Source organism: Mobula hypostoma, chromosome 7, assembly GCF_963921235.1.
Source record: "Mobula hypostoma chromosome 7, sMobHyp1.1, whole genome shotgun sequence".
NCBI lineage: Eukaryota > Metazoa > Chordata > Chondrichthyes > Myliobatiformes > Myliobatidae > Mobula > Mobula hypostoma.
Genome location: NC_086103.1, coordinates 9,897,758 through 9,919,757, shown reverse-complemented (window position 1 = coordinate 9,919,757; position 22,000 = coordinate 9,897,758). Strand labels below are relative to the sequence as shown.

General features: G+C 40.8%; 1 protein-coding gene across 1 annotated transcript; it reads left to right on the top strand.

The window, feature by feature from the left end:
• The first annotated feature begins 16,104 nt into the window (after positions 1 to 16,104).
• On the top strand, positions 16,105 to 20,133 carry LOC134348836 (protocadherin-10-like). Its single transcript, XM_063052610.1, has one exon. The coding sequence runs from the start codon at positions 16,242 to 16,244 to the stop codon at positions 18,639 to 18,641; it is 2,400 nt and encodes a 799-aa protein (XP_062908680.1). The 5' UTR covers positions 16,105 to 16,241; the 3' UTR covers positions 18,642 to 20,133.
• Positions 20,134 to 22,000: the final 1,867 nt, after the last annotated feature.

Below are 22,000 nucleotides of genomic sequence, written 5' to 3'. Positions count from 1 at the left end.
TTTTATTTTCACATTTCGTAAATGGCTTCAGATTCTCTACTAGTTTATTCACAACAGACCTAATCAGTTTCCCTCCACGGCCACCCTCCTGTGTCTTGCAGAAATGACAGTTACCATCCATATATTTTTCTTTCAGCACCTCCCAGCTCCTCTAAGCCAGTGGTGTTGCCATAGACACTCGCATGGTCCTCAGTGATGCCTACCTTTCTGCTAGCTGCATGGAACTGTCCACGTTTTAAGACTAAACAGTGTTAAGTACACGCAACGGTTTAAATGAACCAGCAGCAATAGAACACACCTGGAGTCTGCTTTTGATGTTTAAACCGCTATTTATTGACAAGTTCAAGCTCGGGTGCCAAGGTTTAAAGTCTTATGATGGGAATGTAAGGAAGTTCGGTTCAATGCACAGAGTTGGTGGGAGAGAGAGAGGCGTTTGTAAGCCGAGGTGAAATCCACAACAGAAGAAGAACGAATTAACAGGTGCCGGTGATCTTCCGTCGTCGGACTTCGAATCCACTCAAGAGTTAGCCAAACGGAACTTATCACAAAGAGGACCGTCTTCCAGGGAAAAATTACCACCCAGGCAGGGGTAAACACACCGGTAACCTCCACAGGGTCAGCCTTTCTACACACTGTGATAGCCACTGATCGATTCTCCTGATCTATACTCAACCCAACCTTGTTGGCACTCGAAAGTTCCACCCAGTGACTCTTCTGTCACTGGCTTCCTTTCATTGACCAGTCGCCTTAACCGGTGTTCCAGTCTATGTCCGTGAGAGTCATCTGACCTTGCTTAAATAAACACGCTGCGAAGCAACTGTAGACATCGTACTGTCCATCACATAACTCCACCTCTCTCACACCATAGCAACCCGGAAGCAGGCAGCAGTACTGCAGTCAGTTTCTCTCTATCACTCTCTCTCTCTTGCTCTCGCTCTCTCCCTTTTAAAGGCACAGTCCATGTCCGTCACAACAGAAACGCTCCAAAACGCCGGCCCCACTACATTGATGATATATATTTTGATATTCCCTGCAACAGTGCTTAGCTGGTCAATTTCATTAACCTCTCTCCAACTTCCACACTGCCTTGAATTTTCAATGGTCCATTTCTGACAACTCTTCCCCTTTTTTACACCTCACTGCCTCCATCTCTGGTGACAAATTATCTACCAACTTCTTTTCACAACCCACTCACTTACAATTATCTTGAGGCCTTTCCCTCACTGTCATTGCAAACGTGCTAAGAGTTACTACACCCGCCCTTCACCAGCTCCATCACCACCATTCAGAGCAGTAAACAATCCTTCCACTAAGTCCGTACTTCTCATGAGAACTGTCGAGGATACCGGATTTATTACATCCAGCGTTTCCACAGCGGCCTCTTCAACATCGGTGAAACTCGAGGCAGACTGCGGGATTATTTTATCGATCACCTTCACACCAGCCTCCAAAGCAACCACAATCCTTCAGTGACCAGTCATTGCACTTCAACGTTCCATTCCCACGCCGAAATGTCTGTTCATGCCGGAGCCCTATCAATATTATCCGTTGTTTCCTTTAGTATTCTGGGATAGATCTCACATGGCCTTTAGAACGCTCACCATAATGCTTCGAAATCTCCTGAACACCTACATCTTTTATTCGCTAATATCTACCTGGTGTAAACAATCGGTATATCCATCTCTAAAGTCACTATACGCTATGTCCTGCTCCTCAGTGACTATAGGGGAGAAATATTAAGTTAGAATCTCACGCCCCTTGTTATATATCTGCACATAAAATATCTCTTTGGTCCATAAAAAGGCGCGCTCTTTCCCTAAACATTCCTTTACTTCAGGTTCTTTCCTGCATAAGTTTTATTCCTCTCAGTAATAACATTCGTTAATTACTGCTGTTGGGACATATCATGCCAATCTTGTTTATTTCAGATAAATCCTTCAAAAGCACTTGTCCAAGTTCACCAAAATTCCATCTTTTATTCTTTCCCTTATCATAAAATGCAATTGCATTCCAATCTGACATCTCAAATTTAATTTTAGCCATAGGCATCTACCCACAATCTATCATGCCATTTCCGTTTTTGCAGTTTTGAAATCAGCCTTACCACATTGCCGGCTCTTAAAATGAAGCCTAATATTACCCATTACCACAGTAATCATGTAGCGGTGGCCATTGTCTCCAAATGTATCTCAGCCGACATTGGCAACACTTAAACGATTTAGTTTCCTGCAGTGCGATTAAGTACAGCCGCTTTTCTGTTAGTACGTTCCACAGTTTGTGTCAGAAATCCGTCTGAAATGAATTAATAGTACCATGTAATTCTATCTAAAACCCCTTGTACAAAGGCGGTCCCTGTCAATACTGACAAGTACAAATCTGAGAAGTGTAATAGTGTCACTAATGTACCCTATTGATTTAAACTTTTCCCTGTCTAGTTTACCTGTTTGCTCTTGTTATTCCCACCGACTTTTGGTATGCTCATAGAGTAACTAAATTGTCAACCTCTATTATTCCCGATTCCAGCCATAAGGCCTTGCAGCATAATATCCTCAGAACATTCTGCTCTGCAGATCTCCTTATTTATCTTTGTTACTCTCCGTACACTTTTACATTCCCCTCTGATTTTTGCACCCTGGAACATTGCCTTAATTTGCTTCACTCAAGGCAGAGTACAAAGTAAATGGCAGGATACTTGGTAGTGTCGAGGAGCAGAGGAATCTCGGGGTACATGTCCACAGATCCCTGAAAGTTGCCTCACAGGTGGATAGGGTAATTAAGAAAGCTTATGGGGTGTTAGCTTTCACAAGTCGAGGGATAGAGTTTAAGAGTCGCGATTTAATGATGCAACTCTATAAAACTCTGGTTAGGCCACACTTGGAGTACTGTGTCCAGTTCTGGTCACCTCACTATAGGAAGGATGTGGAAGCATTGGAAAGGGTACAGAGGAGATTTACTAGGATTCTGCCTGGTTTAGAATGTATGCATTATGATCAGAGGTTAAGAGAGCTAGGGCTTTACTCTTTGGAAAGGAGGATGAGAGGAGACATGCTAGAGGAGTACAAGATAATAAGAGGAATAGATAGAGTGGATAGCCAGCGTCTCTTCCCCAGGGCACCACTGCTCAATACAAGAGGACATGGCTTTAAGGAAAGGGGTGGGAAGTTCAAGGGGGATATTAGAGGAAGGTTTTTTACTCAGAGAGTGGTTGGTGCGTGGAATGCACTGCCTGAGTCAGTGGTGGAGGCAGATACACTAGTGAAGTTTAAGAGACTACTAGACAGGTATATGGAGGAATCTAAGATGGGGGCTTATATGGGAGGCAGGGTTTGAGGGTCGGCACAACATTATGGGCCGAAGGGCCTGTACTGTGCTGTACTATTCTATGTTCTATGTTCCATGTTCAAACTTGTATCTGTGATTTCAATAATTGGATGCGCCAATCAATGCTCTCTGATCATCTTATTTATTTGTGAGGCATCTTGCATGAAAGCTGTTGAGCTTACCAGTTGCTTTCGCACAGCCCCTATCCCCCACCCCATCCTACCCGCCACCGCACCCCCACCCCCCGCCAACCTCAGTCGATTTGCTGCTATTGCAATGCCAACAAGATATACTTATTATATATTTTAAGATTAGGTCAAACTCTTTACCTATCACAACGCTCTTGACAATTTCATTGTTATGCAAAGTTAATTCAAACTTTCCTGAATTGTGTACGTTGTTACGGTTTCGATTGCACCATTTTTGTGTAAGTCTCACTTGCCCCAGAAATGATATCCATGAACGATGTACTTAAATTTCTCTCTTATGCGCATGCTCATTGTCCATGAACTGTCTCGCCTATCAACTTACTTTACCCTTGCTGGCATAAAGCATAATCCTCTTTTATAGCATTGGATAACCGGCTCTTTAATCGTATGCTTAACACCGCAAATTTACACTACAGGACTTCATCTCTCGGTCTACCTGATTTGTGCATACCAAACTCCAGCTGTTTTGCCCCGGTTCAAGAAACTTCTGTAACTAACCTAAGCCACCCCTTACTCTGCCACTGGGGAGACAACAGACCATTTTTTGCGTCTTACCCTAGACCATAGAAATATTGGTTTGTTCCTCTCAATGGCATCCCATAGTAGTAACACACAAGGAGGCTTCTTCGGACTCTTTCACTAATCATGGTACACAAACCAAGTTGCTGCTGCTGTCCTCTGATAGACCATCTCCACAATATTATCCAAAATTATATAGCGGTTTGAGTGACGAATGGCCACAGTCCACTCTAGCAGCACGTGACTACATTTACTTTCCGTCCTGTTTATTTCTATTTTGTTTTCTCTTCGTTACTTGCTGCATTCCCGTCGTTTACAGTACCCTTTGCCATATTTCTCTAGATCAGGGGTTTACAGTCAGATTAAATGCAGCTCTGGCTTTTACGTGCTCGCTCATAGAACCAGAAATTATTTTATTAAAGCTTGTCCTTCAGAATGTGGGAATTCAGGAGCATATGATGTCCAAAATCCTACAGGAGGCAGTGCGTAAAAAGAGTATAAGAACCTAAGAAATAGGAGCAGGAGTAGTCATCTGGCCCTTCGAGCCTGCTCCGCCATTCAGTAACATCATGGCTGATCTGCCCATGGACAAATCTCTACCTATCTGTCTTTACACTTTAGCCCTTAATACCCCCACTAAGGAAAAATCTATCCAACCTTGTCTTAAATATATTTATTGAGGTAGCCTACATTGCTTCATTGGTCAGAGAACTCCTCAGCTTCACCACTCTCTAGGAAAAGCAGTTCCTTCTCATCATCATACCAATGGAAACAAACTTCCTGCCTCTATCTTATCTATCTTTTTCATCATTTGTGCGTTTCTATAAGATCTCCTCTCATCTTCCGAATTCCAGTCAGTACATCCCAGGAGACTGAATCTCTCCTCATAGTCTAAACCCCTCATCTCTGGAATCAAACTGGTGAACCTCCTCCCCACCACTTCCCAAGTAACGGGACCAAAACTGCAAGGCGTACTCCAGGTGCAGCCTCACCAGTACGCTGTATATTTGCAGCAAATCCTCCCTGCTCTTAAATTCAATCACTCCAGCAATAAAGGCTAGCAATCCATCTGTCTCTGGTTAACCTGCTGCACCTGCACACCAACCTTATGTGATTCATGTACAAGCATTCCCAAGTCCCTCTGCACAGCAGTATGCTGCATTTATTTTACCATTTAAGTAATAATCTGCTCTTTCATTTTTCCTTCCAAAGCGGATGACCTCTCATCTACCGACATTGTACTCCATCTTCCAGACCGTTGCCCACTTACTTATCTATAACTTTCTGCACACTCTCTGTATCTTCTGCACAACTTGTTTTTGCAATCAATTTAGTATCATCAACCTTAGATACACCATACTCGGTCCTTTCTTCCAGATCGTTAATGTATACCGTGAACAGTTGCGGGCCTAGCACCGACCCCTGCGGCACAACGCTCACTACTGTTTGCCAACCAGAGTAGCACCCAGGTATTCCAACTCTATGCTACCCATGCTAAAACATCACCTCCAATTCTATGCATCCTTATCTTAAGGATAAGTCTTTTATGTGGCACCGTGTGGAATGCCTTCTACAAATTCAAGTAAATAAAGTCCCTCCGTTCCCCTCTATCGACTGCGTTCGTTATATTCACAATGAGCTCCAATAAGTTTGTCAAACAGGACCTGACTTTGCTGAATCTATGCTACGTCTCCCTAATGGATCAATTTCTTTCCAGCTGCCTCGGTATTACTTCTTTAATGATATCTTCAAGCATTTTCCCAACTACAGATGTTAAATTAATTGGCCTATAGCTACGTGGCTTTTGCCTACAGTCTTTTTTGAACAATGGCATGGCATCCGCCGTCTTCCAGCTCGCCGGGACCTGCCCAGAGTCCAGGGAATTTTGGTAAATTGTCACCAAAGCCTCGATTATAACTTTCGCCATTTCTTCCAGTACCCCGGGATGCATTCCATCAGAACCAGGGGACTTATCTACCTTCAGGTCCACAAGTTTGCTCAGCACTACCTCTTCACTGATCGCTATTGTATGGATGTCCTCACCTCCCATCGCATTCCTAACATCTATCTTTGGCATCTTAGATGTTTCCTCAACTGTGAAGACCGACACAAAATAGTGATTCAAAGTCTCGGTTATTTCCTTATTACCCGATATCAATTCCTCCAAGGGCCCTACATTCACTTTAGTCACTCTTTTCCACTTTATATAATTATAAAAAAAAATCTATCCGTTTTTATAGCTTGTGCTAGTTCCTTTTCATAATCTAGCTTCTTATTCTTTATTGATCGCTTAGTGGCACTTTGTTGCTTTTTAAACTATTCTCACTCTTTCAGTTTCGTACTTCTCTTGGTGACTTAGTATTCATGAGCTTTAAGCTTCATGCCTTCTTTTATTTCCTTAGTTATCCAAGGCTGCCTCTCTCCATCATTACTGTCCTTGTTTTTTGCTGGATTATACTTTTGTGGAGCTCGTCACTGATTACGGACGGCACATGGCACACTCAGGAAAACACTCATCCCCAGCAGTAATAGCCACTGGGTCTGAAACAGAGCTGCTGCATAGAGCTGTCTTATATATAGGCAGCAGCAACCTGCATAGGTGTGCTTATGGTAGAGGATACCATCTTTAATTGGGTCAAGTTTATGTTACCTAAATACTCATCTTGTGGTAAAGTTTTGGGGTTTATTTAAGTTATTTAATCGGGAAGTGGTGAATCCTAAAATGTGTTTATTGTGAGAACTGGCAGCAGGGTTTCAGATTGTGTGAAATGGAAGATAATTGAGTTCATTAGCTTTTGGTTGGTCTAGGGGGAGGAGCTTGGCAGTTATAAGCCTCGGGTTACCAAGGCTTTGGGTGTTTTTTGTGTTTAGTCTGAGGGTGGCTATTAACCAAACAGGTGACAATTGCAATCTGTATGTATATTGTATTTTTTTTTCAGTTTTCTTTTGTCTTGTTTTGATGTTGACGTCCAAGTTTTTGTTTTCGCCCTATTTTTGTAAATAAAAGCACCTCAAACTATTTTTGCGACTCAAGCCATGTTGCTATTTTTCTTAGACAGTTGACCCACAGTTTTTGTGACAACCGTGAAAAATCTCTTTAGAAGTCTTAACGCGCCTCCTCGATTTTCTCACCATATAGCCTGTGTTCCCAGTCTACACTAGCCAAATCCTCCTTCTTCCCACTGTAGTCTCTATTATTTAGGCATAATACGCTTGTTTTAGGTCAAACTATTGCACTCCTCTTTGTATGTGAAATTCAATCATACTGTGATCATTCTTTCCAAGAGGATCTGCAACTACAAGATCACTAATTTTACCTCTCTCATTGCACAGAACCAGATCTAAAATGGCACGTTCAGTAACATGCTGTGCAAAAAAAGCCATTACGGCTGCATTCTATAATGTCCTCCTTTAGACTGTCTCGACCAACTTGATTCACCCAATCTATGCGCAAGTTAAAGCCCACATAATAACTGTTGTTCCATTCTTACATGCCTCAGATTTTTCTCTGTTTATTTCCAGTGCCATTGGGTGGCCGATGGACAACTCCCACCAGTGTTTTTCCCCTTTACTATTCCTAATCTCTACCCAGCTGGATTCAACATTCTACTCCTTAGATACTATCCTGATCTCATCCTTAACTAAGAGCGCTATCCACCCCTCTTACCTTCATGCCTATCGTTCTGTATTACGACATATCCTTGGATATTTAATTCCCAATCCTCTCCAACCTGTAACCACATCTCTGCAATTGCCACTAAATCATACATCTTTGTACTGATTTGTGCGACGAGTTCACTGGCTTTGTTTCGGCTACTATGGACATTCAAATTAAGTACCCTTACACTCACTGTGCTTTTAAAATCCTGTAATCTTTTACTCTTTTTCATTTGACTTTTCTTCACACCACACTTACTTTTTTCTTTAGCCACACTTTTCTTTTTTTTTACTTTATCCATTGCTTCTCCAGTCTGTTGAACCCACCCCCTACTATTTAGTTTAAAGCCCTTTCCATAGCCCTAATTATGCGATTCGCTAGGACTCAGGTCCCATCCACGGTTCTGGTGGAGCCCGTTCCATTGGTACAGTTCCCTCCTTCCCAAACACTGTTGCCAATTTCTAATGAATTAAAACCCACTACCCCCACAGGAATGCAATCTAGGGGTGACTACCTTCCTGTAACTCCTGTTTATCACCTTTTCGTTTCCCCGTATGAGTCGAAGGTCATCGAGTTCCCGCTCCATTTCCTTAATACTTCTCTGAGGAGATGCAGCTCGGTGCACTTGGTGCAGATGTGTTTATTTGGGGGACTGGAGGTCTCCCAGATGTTCCACGTCCAACACAGTACAAAACACGGTTGCTGGAGCCATTCTCACTGAACTCTTCTGCTCTAACAGATGAGGAGCGGGCAAAAAAGAACGGTAGAGAGAAGCTTTCCAGACACTTTACCTCGCTCAAGCCTAATCTCGACTGAGCATGATGAGCCAAAGCCACTGTAAAAATACCACCCTCACAAGCACGCCCGATCGGCTTGCACGTGTTATTTTTAATGGTCCTATATAACGAACCACTCCTGCTGATTTGTTGCTCCTCAACTCAAAGAAACTGATAAGAAGCTTTGCCCCTGGATCGAGGTCCTGATTGAAATTTAACTATTTTTACGTCCACCTTGATGTTCATTGTACAACTCAGAGAAAACTGCTGCGAAGCTCAGCCTTTTCTATCTTGAACTCGGACCTGACTGGCAGGTAGCTCTGAGAAATAGGAGCGTGAACAAAATTGCAAAGTCGAAACAGCAACCGGCCTGGCTAAACAAATTGTGTTAATATTGTCGCTGGGGCTCACATGCACTTGACCAGTACAGATTTAAAGGCGAAACTTGCAGAAAATATGACAAACTAGGACACACACAATGATCAAGCCGGACAGGCAGAAGCAAATACACTGCACAGGGAAGAGATAAGGACATAACTCAATTTGTATTTTCAAAGAAACCACTGATCTGCATGCTGTTGATGAAGATCGGAAAATGATGAGCGTGACAACGGACTGAGTAGCCTTAAGGTTTAAATGTAAAATCTAACAAGATACAAGGAATATGGCTTACACCAGAATCGAGCTGCAGATTAATGATAATGAAATATGACACTGTTCATTGTCTCAGTCATTCCACAATATCAATTTTAGCCACAATTTAAAGATACTGAAATGAAGCCTGCAGAAATTATACTGGAGAAACCGGAACTTCTCTGAGAATAACATTCGATATAGTGAAGTACAGCAAGCAGTAGATCACTTTGGGCGTGTTAAAACAGGAGAATCAGCATTTTGGGATGTAATTGGCTGGGACAGCTACATCTTGATTGGAGATCCATCCACCATCTTCACGCCCCAAGCCCTGCAATAGGGTTAAATGGAGTGTCATTGAGAAAGGTACTAGATAATGCCTCAGCATTGTACAAGTATGGTACCGGAAAACTCAAACATATCAAGGATAAAATAATGTAAAATGAAAATGTCACACCCAAGTTTTCCAAAATCCCTTCTGGTTCCTTAGACCATCCGTGATAAAGTAGCTAGTGAGCGAGATCACGTGGAGGCGGAAGGAATTATTTCCAAGATTGACTGCAGCCCATGGTCAACGCCAAGAGCCCCAACAGCCAAGCCGAATGAGTCTGTCAGGATTTGTGATTATTTAAATGTTTCCATCAATCCTGTACTGAAAGTAGATTATAACCTCTGCCCAAGATAGAGTATATCGTTGCAAACTGGAGGGAACCACTTCAGCAAAGTGGACTTAGCTGGGGCCTACCTACAGATGGAACAGGACTCCAAAATGTTTTTCACCATAAACACTCCTAAAGGACTTTATCACTCTAATAGACTTATTTTTGGAGCAGAGTCTGCACCCTCACACTGACAGAAAGCTATAGCTCAGGTGCTGCAAGGCTGCCCAGGCACTCAGTGTTGTTTAGATGGCATCATTGTTGCCGGTAACGATGACAAAAGGCATCTCTCAAATCTCAAAACCGTGTTAAAATGATTAGTAGATTATGGGCTCAGAGCACGAGACAACAAGTGTGAATTCTATAAATCAAACATCACTTACTGTGGTCACACCATAGATGTACATGCAGTGTACAATGGTGCTGAGGAATTTCAAGCAGCGATGAATGCCACAAGGCGAAAGACATATCGCAGTTGTGGTCCTTCTTGTGATTCGTCAATAATTATAGCAGGCTCCTGCCAAACCTAGCTACTGTGCTCACCCTTTGAACGCATTACTATAGATGGTGAAGAACTGGCAATGGGCACAGCAGCGCGACGTAACTTTCCAGAATGTAAAGGAAATGATTACGTTAGTCACCGTACTCACACATCATGATCCATATCGTCCAGTGAAGCTTACCATGCTTTATTGGGAATGTCAACACGGCCAGAACAAAGGTGTCCAGGGCTGGCAGGACCATTTCCTGCAATCCCACAGTCAACTCATACAACTACCGCGGCGGAGCCCCCGGAGCCTGAAATTGTTTCACAACCGCAATTCTCAACTGCCAAGGAGAGTGATCACCCTTCACTTGTCAGGAAAGACGTTATCCCACAAGAGTGAAAAATCATCCACAGCGATTAAATCTTTAAGCCTGAATGGGACGCTTTAAAATATACTAAACTAAAGTGACTACGATTTTTGCGCAGTACTGCATTTGTTAATGTAGAGCCGAAAGCGAGTTTGTATACTTGACAGAAGCAAACGATGTTGGGAAAACGATGGTGGATCGCGCGGGAGGGTTGTGGGCTAAGTGGTAGACAAATACTGGCCCAGGCAGGGGTGGCGCGGGTGCAGACACACCCAGTCCTGAGAGAACAGGCAAGGTCATTTGATTACAAAAAAATATGTTTTTAAAATACGTGAATGGCATAAGCTATCAAGCCACACGTCATAAGTGCGTTCATCGCTTAAAGTAATAAACGAACTACACGAGTTATCCCGGCTGCCTGTTTCCTTCCAATTATCTTAATGGTTTCGAGTTACATACATAACAGAGATGGTTATCGACTTCAGTAGAACTCGCACCACCCACATTCCACTTTACCTCGTCGGCACAGAATGGAAACTGCGAGTGATTTCAAACTCCCGGGAGTGCACACCTCGAACAACTACTGGTGGTCCCAGAACACATCCTACACAATCGAGAAAGCTCTCCAACGCATCTACTTTTTGAGAAGGGTGAAGAGAGCTCCACTATACACATCTATACGCAGGTCCTTCTAAAGAAACGCAATATATAGCATCCTAACATGTTTCATCGATCGGAAAATGCAATGTGACCTCACATCCATCACCGGCACAAGCTAACCCACGATCAAGGACATATTTCCAGAAAGATGTCGGAAACTGCCGGTAACATCATAAAGTATCCCACCCACATGGCTCATGAACTGTTTGTCCCAGTCCCATCAGGGATGAGACTACGAAGCATCCACGCCAGAATGAAACTTAAAAATAGTTATACTCACTTAACAGTATGGCTGATCAACGACTCCAGCTACTACCCACCCCTCCATATGACCCAACAAACACCAATTTATCATCTCTTGTCAGTGACCTTATGTAGCGTCACTTTATGGACATGCAATCAATCTATGTTTATAAGCTATCTTATGCATTGATATTTATTGTATTTTATTTGCCATGATTGTGTTCTTTATCGTATTTTGTTTTCTGCACTGCATCGAATCCAGAGTAACAAATATTTTGTTCTCCTTTACATTTGTGTACTGGAAATGACATTAAACAATATTTAACGATGAATCTTGAGTTTGGAAACATGGATAAAAAAGTTTTCCATTTAGTTGTAGTGAATAACCTAGCCAGGTAAACAAAAATCTACTTGAGCAATTGTAGAATGCCAAGAATGGCCATCAAAAGGGAATGGAGCGACTGCAGGCATATATCGGAATTTCTCAAACTATCGTTCCTCATGATTCCTGTGGAATCTCGGTTTCCTCCCAAATCTGAAAGACGCGCAGTTAGCAGGTAGTGTATTTTGATATTCATATTTTACGCCTGATAACTAGATGCCATTTTGGTAAAAGGCGCATGCAGGGATTTCCCTGTTAATTAACAATGAACAATCAGATCTGTATTCCTGATAGTCTTTTCTTTTTGCATTCAACTTTGTCAGTGTTGTATCACCTGCGAGTTTAAATATACTTTTAAAATGTTTTAACAAAGAATGCATGCATTGTCCTTGGTCATACAGGCGACACAAATTTCTCAGACTAAACTACGGAAACGGTGAATACTCTATAGCGTTCCCTTTCCACTCTGTTCAAATCCCTGACGAGATGCCTCTCAAACGGTTCTACCTGTTTTCATCTCTTTCTCTGGCAGCACCTTTCTGGGGCTATCAGGACCACCATCTGTGTATTTAATTGCCTCGTACATTTCCTTTAAATTTCACCCTTAACAGAAAGTTACGCCCTCTAATATTTGATATCTCCACCCAGAGATTACCATTCTGATCACTTACTCCAACCATGCGTCTATTGATTTTATGTATTTCCATCGGGTCGTCACTCAGTCTCTAACGCTGCCGGAAAAGAACAGAAAAAAATTGGTTCAACATCTCATTTTTCCTGATATTCTCAAATTTAGGTAAGAATCCATGTGAACGTATCCTACATCTTGTCTAACGCCTTCATTTCCTCCGCGTAATATGGAGAGCAGAACTTCACACAATCCCCAAAATATTGTCCTACTAAAGTTTTATACTACTTCAACATTACTTCCCGATTTTAAACAAACAACCCCACCTGTAAAGGAAAATATGACATATATTTTCTTTACCATCTTAGGAGATTGTAAAACTTTGTTTTTATGAATTCTATAAGACCAACTATCTTTCTTTTTTAACGGATGAACGACATGCAGACCTTCCATGTTAGCAAGAAGTTCTGCATAGATTTAACAGTTCTACTCTCAGGTTTATTTGCCGAGAAGGGATCATACGAGCAAACCTTACCAAGTGCATATCAATTTACTCCATCGGTAATGTCACGGTACCTCCAGCGGAATCCATGTTTGTACGCAAGCTTCGGGATTTTTGCTAAACCATATAGCTCTGCGAAGGTGACCATGTCTGACCTTTACCTGGCCAGTATATGCGATAGCCTTCCCAACTAGATATCGTCCCCGTCCCCCGATATGCAATGACGCCTTTCAGTATCTCGTTGCACTGGAAGCGTTTTGACGTGAAGTATTTGGCCGGCCAATCTGTATAATTACTATTATGCAATTACAGTACTCTGTGATTCTGCTGCGATAGAATTACCTTAAAATCTATGGATCGCTTTTAAGAATTAACCCGTTTAGTTTGAGTTCACATATAGATCGCACACATAGGGGTGAAGGCCTTCGTTTGAGAGGGCCATTTGCAAAAGACGAACTGCAGTTTGGCATTTAGAATTGATGAAGTTCTTTAAACTTATAAGAACGAAAAGTCTCAGAGTTTATATAAGCAGCTTAATTTAACATCCAGCGTTTCATCTGGTATTTGAATTTTGTTTGGTCTCTGGTTTCAACATTACTGCAAGGGCAACGTCTGCGCCAACGTCCTAAGTTGTCTCTGTGCGTAAAATTGATGTTGGCGAGTGTGGAAATAGTCATTTCCTCCTGTTTTCTATTTCTTGAAATTTATGGTGGTCTGTTTTGGCTACCAAAAGAAACGTGGACACGATGATTCAAACCAAAATATTGGTAATTCCAAGATTAACTATATAAGTCAAGATAACCCAACGTAGAGTGCACAACACGAATAAATGAGGACAAAATTGCGCACTGCAGGGAGCAAGGAAACTGCAGTACAATTTGTACTCGGAGCAAGAAATCCGAGAAAGAAATAGAAGAGGATGCAGCTGTGGTAGTAGATGATAAAACAATGATTGGATAAGTTCAATATGCTTAAAGGATATGCGCACATATTACCATAATATTTAAATAATGTACAGAACGTATTTGCTTATAACCATTATTGCATTATCTTCAGCTGAGATGGTCGAATCATATGTTCCATCTCTGTAAATTATTATTATTATTATTTATTTTCCTTTTTTCTCCTCTCTTTTTTCTCCCTCTGTCCCGCTCACTATAACTCCTTGCCCATCCTCTAGGATTTCCCCCCACCCCCACCCCCACTTTCTTTCTCCCTAGGCCTCCCGTCCCATGATCCTCTCCCTTCCCCAGCCTTGCATCCCATTTGGTAATCAACGTTCCACCTCTTAGCTCCATCCCTCCTCCTCCTGTCGTCTCCTATCATTTCGGATCTCCCCCTCCCCCTCTCACTTTCAAATCCCTTACTATATCTTCTTTCAGTTAGTCCTGACGAAGGGTCTCGTCCCAAAACGTCGACTGTATCTCCTCCTGTAGATGCTGTCTGGCCTGCTGCGTTGACCAGCACTTTTTGTGTGTGTTGCTTGAATTTCCAGCATCTGCAGATTTCCTCGTGTTTGCGTGAAGTAATTGAAATGCAACATTTATTTACCAAAACATATAGAAATCAGCTCTTAAGTTAAAAATACATATTTATAAGGATTAAGTCTTGCATTTTTTTCTTTATTTTGGGAAAAGTCCTCTTTCGGATCACAAATATTGACATTTAAATGCAGAAAGTAATGAAACGTCTGCATTTCCAGCAGGGGGCAGCTCCGTCTGCATAGATTTGTGACTTTCCCGAGCCAATTTGTCTTCAGTACAAAGCACTGAAAACAAATGATACTGCGTAACGAAGCCATCAAACCGACGATTTCTAAAACTACGCACTGCCATCATAGCTATAAATCAAAGTGTGTTATTGCTATTTCCATTCAATCCAGACAGTGTTTCTGTCCCCAATGCAATCATTAAATAAGAATTCTCTGAATTCAATGCGAGATTTTTATTTCCAACACTGATTGTCTTTGTGGTTTCTGTGTAGCATGAACGCGCAATCGTAATATTTCTGCATTCTATCTATGTTCTGTGATAAGATTTTCACGGACACACACACACATTTCCTACCCACGGTTCTAAATTCGAAGTGCGTTCCAATCTTAACCAAAGAAGGAAAGAATAGTGAATCCTTTTGCAGATCTCTCATTACAGCACTGCATATTCTGAAGAAACAATAAAAAGTCATAAAAAATTGAGGTATTAAATTAAGGAAATACCATTTTTTTTATAATGACAGGTACTTTCTTCACCTTCAGTGTAATTAATAAGATTTTTTCCCAGATTATAGGCCATTCCCTCGTTTATAAGCGTACAATTAATCTGCACCTAGAGGTAAAAAGAAACAGATATTTTATACCTGTGAGTGTAACCTATGCTTTTAATCAAACGACGAGGTAGCGTTCAGTTGGAATTTTTGAAACATTTTGAAAGTTTTACCTTAATTCCACCGAGATGCAAAACAGAGCGTCATAGGAAGTCATTCCTGCCTGTGGCTATCAAACTTTACAACTCCTCCCTTGGAGGGTCAGACACCCTGAGCCAATAGGCTGGTCCTGGACTTATTTACTGGCATAATTTACTTTTTACTATTTAACTATTTATGGTTTATTACTATTTATTACTTATGGTCCAACTATAACGAAAACCAATTTCCCCCGGGATCAATAAAGTATCACTATGACTAATCAAATATTGTTATAATTGTGCGAACAATAGCCGGGATTAAAAGAAAATGTGTTGAAATTTATATGCAGAAACTACACACTGGCCGTTACTAAAGGAAGAACTACACCATGTATTTTAATTAATATGCATATGGGAGGAAACGCAGTTGTAAAAATCAGATCACTGCACTTCATTGTGATTTTTCGTTGAACAGTTTTAAATACTTATGAAATAAAATTCAGACAAGTCTGCTTTAAGAAAACCATGGTGCCCTCTCTTTGTTTCGCTCTCGGCCAATAAGAACCCATGACGTTGCAAGGGATCTACCCCCACCACAGTTACCAAGCACACACTAGAACATCCGGCAGATAGACGGTGACTGCGTTTGCAGCATGCAGCTGTTATAAGAAATATTAATGAGGTTTGTTTCCATGAATTCAGCGTTGATACTTTGATGCAAGATCTTCCTCTGGGAGAAAGAATCAAGTGCTTCAGATTCAACACAAAATAAAAATACACGGTATATTCAAGCAATGGCGACTGCTTATGGTACAGGAGCATATTTGATATTTTTACTTAATCTTATCAAGGTGGCTTTCGGACAAATTAATTACTCTATTTCGGAGGAACTAGAGTTTGGTGCCGTGGTCGGAAATATTGCTAATGATCTGGTGATGGACGTTCGTGAGTTATTAGTCCGAAAACCACAACTGGTTCTTCGCGGGGAGAGCCAATATTTCGAGGTAAATACACAAAGCGGAATTTTATTTGTCAATGAACGCATCGACAGGGAACAGCTCTGCAAGGAAGCTTCAACCTGTTCTATTCGGTTTGATCTCGCGATGGTAAATCCGGACGAAATATTTCCCGTTGAGGTGACGATATTAGATAAAAACGACAATTCGCCGATTTTCCCAACGGACGTAATTTCTCTGCAGCTCCCTGAATTACTCACACCAGGAGCGCGCTTTCCTCTCGAGAGCGCGCATGATCCGGACGTTGGTTTAAACTCGGTCGCCAATTACCACCTTAGCCCTAATGATTTTTTCAGCCTTAAGGTTCAGACAAGGAAAGGTGGGAGGAAAATCGCTGAACTGGTTCTGCAGAAGCATTTAGACCGCGAAACAAATCCGTATTTTCAATTGGTATTAACGGCTGTAGATGGTGGGAACCCACACAGGTCAGGTACCGCTCAAATTGTTGTTACTGTTACAGACATAAATGATAACGCACCTGCCTTCGATCAAGACATATATAAGGCCAAGGTGTTAGAAAACTCACCCGTGGGCACCCTGCTAATAAAACTGCATGCAAATGATTTGGATGAAGGCTTAAACGCTGAGTTTAAATATTCTTTTAGTAATTACGCATCCCCAGACGTACGTGAGTTGTTCATTTTGGACGCTGAAACGGGAGAGATCAAAGTTAATGGCTTACTAGATTTTGAAAAAACATTCGATTATGAGCTTGATGTACAAGCTGTGGACAACCTGCCAAATGTGGGACATGCTAAGGTTTTGGTTACTGTTGTTGACGCCAATGATAATGCTCCCGACATAAAGCTGACTTCAGTAAAGAACCTGATTTCAGAGAATGCAACATTTGGTAGTGTCATTGCTGTATTTGAAGTAACAGACAGAGACTCTGGGGAAAATGGGCTTGTTCACTGTCGGATTCCAGAAAATATTCCATTTAAGATTGAAACGATTTTGTCGAATCGCTACAGGATTATAACTGGAAAGAAACTTGATCGTGAAGCAATCTCACAGTATAACATATCAATTTCAGCATGGGATGCTGGATCGCCCTCTCTTACTACAATTGAAACCATCAGCGTTTCAGTTTCCGATATAAATGACAACGCTCCGCAGTTTTTACAGTCCTCGTACGATGTCTATCTGATGGAGAACAATGTTCCAGGCCGATCTATTTTTTCTGTTACCGCGTTGGATCCTGATTTGGAAAACAATGGAGACGTCTCCTACTCTATTCTGGAGAACAAGCCAGAAGCATTGCCTGAGCCTTCTTTCTTTGCGGTAAGTTCGAAAAGCGGGAGCATATTCGCTTTGCGTTCCTTTGACTATGAACAAGTAAAGAATTTTCAGATCATAATTTTAGCCCGTGATGCTGGATCTCCGTCACTGAGCAACACTGCTATTGTTAGAATTATAATCTTGGATCAAAACGACAATCCTCCAATAATAATTTCTCCACCTGCTTGGAACAGCTCAGTAGCATTCTCAATAGTGCCACATTCAATATCTCCCAACTCCTTGGTCACGAAGGTAATCGCAAATGATGAGGATTCGGGGCAAAATGCACGGCTTTCCTTTGAGATAATTGAAGCTACTGATCTCAGTCTTTTCATTGTGGGCCTTCACACTGGAGAAATCAGAACAACCCGATATTTTATAGCTGACGACAGCGACATACAAAATTTGGTAGTCCTGGTGAAAGACAGTGGTCAACCAAGTCTCTCAAGCTCAGTTACAATATGCTTATCGATCACTGCGAACAGCAGTGGAAACCTTTCAGAGCGTGCAAATAATCAGAAAAATGTAACATATTTTTCAGATCTTAATCTATATTTAATATTTTTATTTGGATCGACAAGCCTCGTTTTTCTTCTTATAATCATTTTATTGGCTGCCTTCAAATGCAAACAAGATCGAAGTAATTCTATTTATCAGAACTCTGCAGCGTGTTGTTGCTGTATGCAGAGGGCTTCCAACGCCGTAGTTAGTAGAAGACCTGTTGGAAATGAATCACAAAATTATTATAAAGCTGGTCAAATGCTGACTTATTCTGATCCTTATCATTATACGGTTCGATTATCACCGGCCTCATCCAAGAGTGATTTTCTATTTCTATCGACTTGTCAGCCTACACTCCCATTGAATGACATCAGTGCTGATGATTTAGTTGTTAGATAGAGCATTGGAATGCAGTTTTGCTCTGTGTTTAACGAGTGATCAACAGTATGTAATGTAATTCCGAAGAGGTCTTGTCTTGCTACAGATATTCTTCATGTTGATTTTCCATTGTTCCATTTCTCATCCATTACTTTCCTTCCGAAAAAGAATAATACCTACGTGGCTTCCAGACTGCATGTCTGGCATCTAGAATAATGATCGAGTTATAATTTCAAAACGTTTATTCATAATAGCAAAGTGTATATTCCATCATGGACGAAACTTTGTTTTAAAGTGTGAACACCAAGAAAAAAGCGACTCTAATATAACATACAGCAATGTTGCCATTGTGCTTCGGACGAGTCAGAGAAGATTTTTCGAATGATTTTGTTAGGATGGTGGAAACGAAGTGAATATAAACATGGTGGGCTATTCTCTCCTTCAAACCAGTTCACTTTTATCATGGAAGAGCCTCAATATTGCATTTCCACTCTCTCACCATACCTCTTAATGATTTCAGTGGCTTGAAATTTGCCTCCTTATTAAGTATATTGAACGACTTGGGCTCCATAACTATCTATACAGAAATATGTAAGATCCCTGTTATATAGATAAAAACATTCCTCACTACAGTTTCCTGAAATGTCGACCCACAGCTTGTGCTTTCTAAAGAAAGACTGCTGGGGGATGTTTAAGCAAGCTTACAGCGATAATTTACCCAGATAATCCTTTTTATGAAGTACCTAATTCGACTTTAAATGACGAGCTGAGAGGGGAAAATAACCAAAGCCTATTTTTGGGTAGCGCAGTTGGGTTTATTATGCAATAAATACTTATGTATACATGATGTTGTTATTTTGAAGTATGCTCCATTGCAGAATGATTGCACTTTCCCTTAAAAAGCATAAACTGTTGAAAATAGACAATTTTCTGAGTAGATGAATGTTAAATGAAGCTGAAATGAAATATGGCAAAGAACATATTGTTTTAGTAATTGTTCGTGGATGTTCAATGTTAAGTCATTTATTTATACCTATTTGAAGTAGCATATAATGGCATATCAGAAGAGGTAGTTGCTTAGAGCAAGTAAGAAGAAAATAGTACAAAGATCAAAGCAGAGAAATATAAAAGTATTGCTATGTTTACTAGAAACTCTTTGATTTATTTTGTGTCCCCAGAGATTCAGAAAAGATATTACGGGCACTTGTTTTGTTTTTCAGTAACAAATTGTTAGATTCAATAAACTGAAATATAATGGAAAATGATTCCTGCTCTACTTCAGCAATAATTGAACATATAATGAAGATAAATTAGACCGCAAGTCTGAACGTAAAGGGTGGCTTCATTCTCTACTACTTATAGCCATTCTCTAGAATCAGCATGTATATTGAATGGAATGTCTCAGGTAATTCTGGAGACGATGCTAGAAGCCGTTTGGCACCATTGTGCAATTTTAAAAAAACTACACCAAATAGTGTTTTGAACTGTAGCTTCAAAATTGGCTGGAAATAAATCATCAAGTGTGGAAAATAGCAACATATGCTTCAGTTTCGGGGGAAATGAGACAATAGAAATATAACAGGCCCCTTTAATTCTGATTACTGTAAAGAAGGACGTTACAGCGCTGGGGTGTGCCCAAGACTTCACTTGGAAAGAGGAATTTATTTTATGAGTGCATTTTGAATGCGTTGCATTTGTCATTTCTAGGAGAAAAGAGGTTGAGCCACCACTTGGCAAATGTGCATATAACGATTGATGGTGATAGATATGTTAGGGAATGCTAAGATTTCCGTTGCCCTTGTTAGAAATGTCCAAGAAATGAACACTTAGGAAAAAAACGTGAGAGATAGGAGTTTAGAAGTAATCTGATAGGTATTAGTTTCAGGCCCTCAGAAAGAAATACATGAGGGTGAATGGAATGCGGAAAACGCTGCCTTTAGAGAAGATGAGGGCGGATGCCCTCATACCATTTAAGAGGCATCTGGACTTGTGACTGAATCTTCAAGGAATAGAACACCACAAGAGAAATGTGTACGAATGGGACTACTCTAGACAGGTACAACTACGTGCAGGGAGATGGTGGGCAGAAGTAACTCAGCTATAATATTGTAAACTCTTAAGAATTTGTCTTTGAGAGGGATATCGGAATAATGGTAATAGCCTACACTTTACTCCTACTTCCAGGTTCTTATACTTACCATTTTAATATAGATTATAGACCACATTGTAGTAGTTAGATTTATATCATATTCATCATCTGTAGCACCGCTTGCCGCGGTCAAATGCGAAATGTTATCTAACTCCTGACTTGATTATCGAACATCCCTAAATTCTTCAGAAGCCGACAATGGAAGTACTGCATGCCAACTTTTATCTTGCCTTGAGTGTAACCTGGCAGATTACGACAATGCGCATAACCCAGATTACGGGCGAACCAAAATTAGCTAAGGCAAAAATTAAACTGAACAGTAAATAGCTAAATGTTTGTCGAAAATAAAGCAAGATGGAAAGTTCATATCAGATAATGACAACATTGAATTAGTCCGTTTTACTTGATGTCATAAAGATATTTCAGTTTATTTTGTGAAGGCAGCAGCATTTCTGAACTAGAAAGTAACTCAGGTATAATTATTCCCAGTAAGGAAGGAGGAATGATGCTCCTTCCCAGTGAGCATCTCCACAAAACCCGACAAAGCAGAAGAAGAAATGCACGTCCCTCACCCGGAGCAACGTCTAATAGGAGAAGGTACATTTTCAAAGTCATTGGAATAAAGTATGGAGAAAATATCATTATTTACATTTGCACAGAGTTATAAATACATGGGACGCACTACTGGGGTGGTGGTGTAGCTAATACAATAGAGACATTAAAAGTACTCTGCGGCACATGGATGTACGTAAAATGATAAGCTATGAGCTACATTGGAGAAAAGTGCAGTAAGTAGGTTTATATAGTTCGGCACAACATCGTCGGTCGTAGGACCTGTACTGTGCTGTACTATTCCGTATTCTGTGTTCGGTGCTTGAACTGAATCTACTCAGATGAGCAAAACTATAACCCTGTAGATAGCAAAGAAAAACTTCATACAGTATTGAGAAAGTTGTTAAAATAAGCTGTTAAATGTTCATGTTCAAGATATTGCATAACAAATGAACCGTGCTAGCATCCCTCTGCATCTTCGCCCTCTACAATGTAAACGGTAGTGTTGGGTCTATTGTCATTATACAAGTCTTTGCATTTCCCTTAAAAAGCAAGGTTGTTCATTTTAGCTTTGCAATTCATTTTTATTTCATTATAGCGCAACTGTACAATCCAGCATTTAATATCAATGATATTTCAACTTTTTAATCAAATCTTCAGTATAGTAAACAGCTAACAC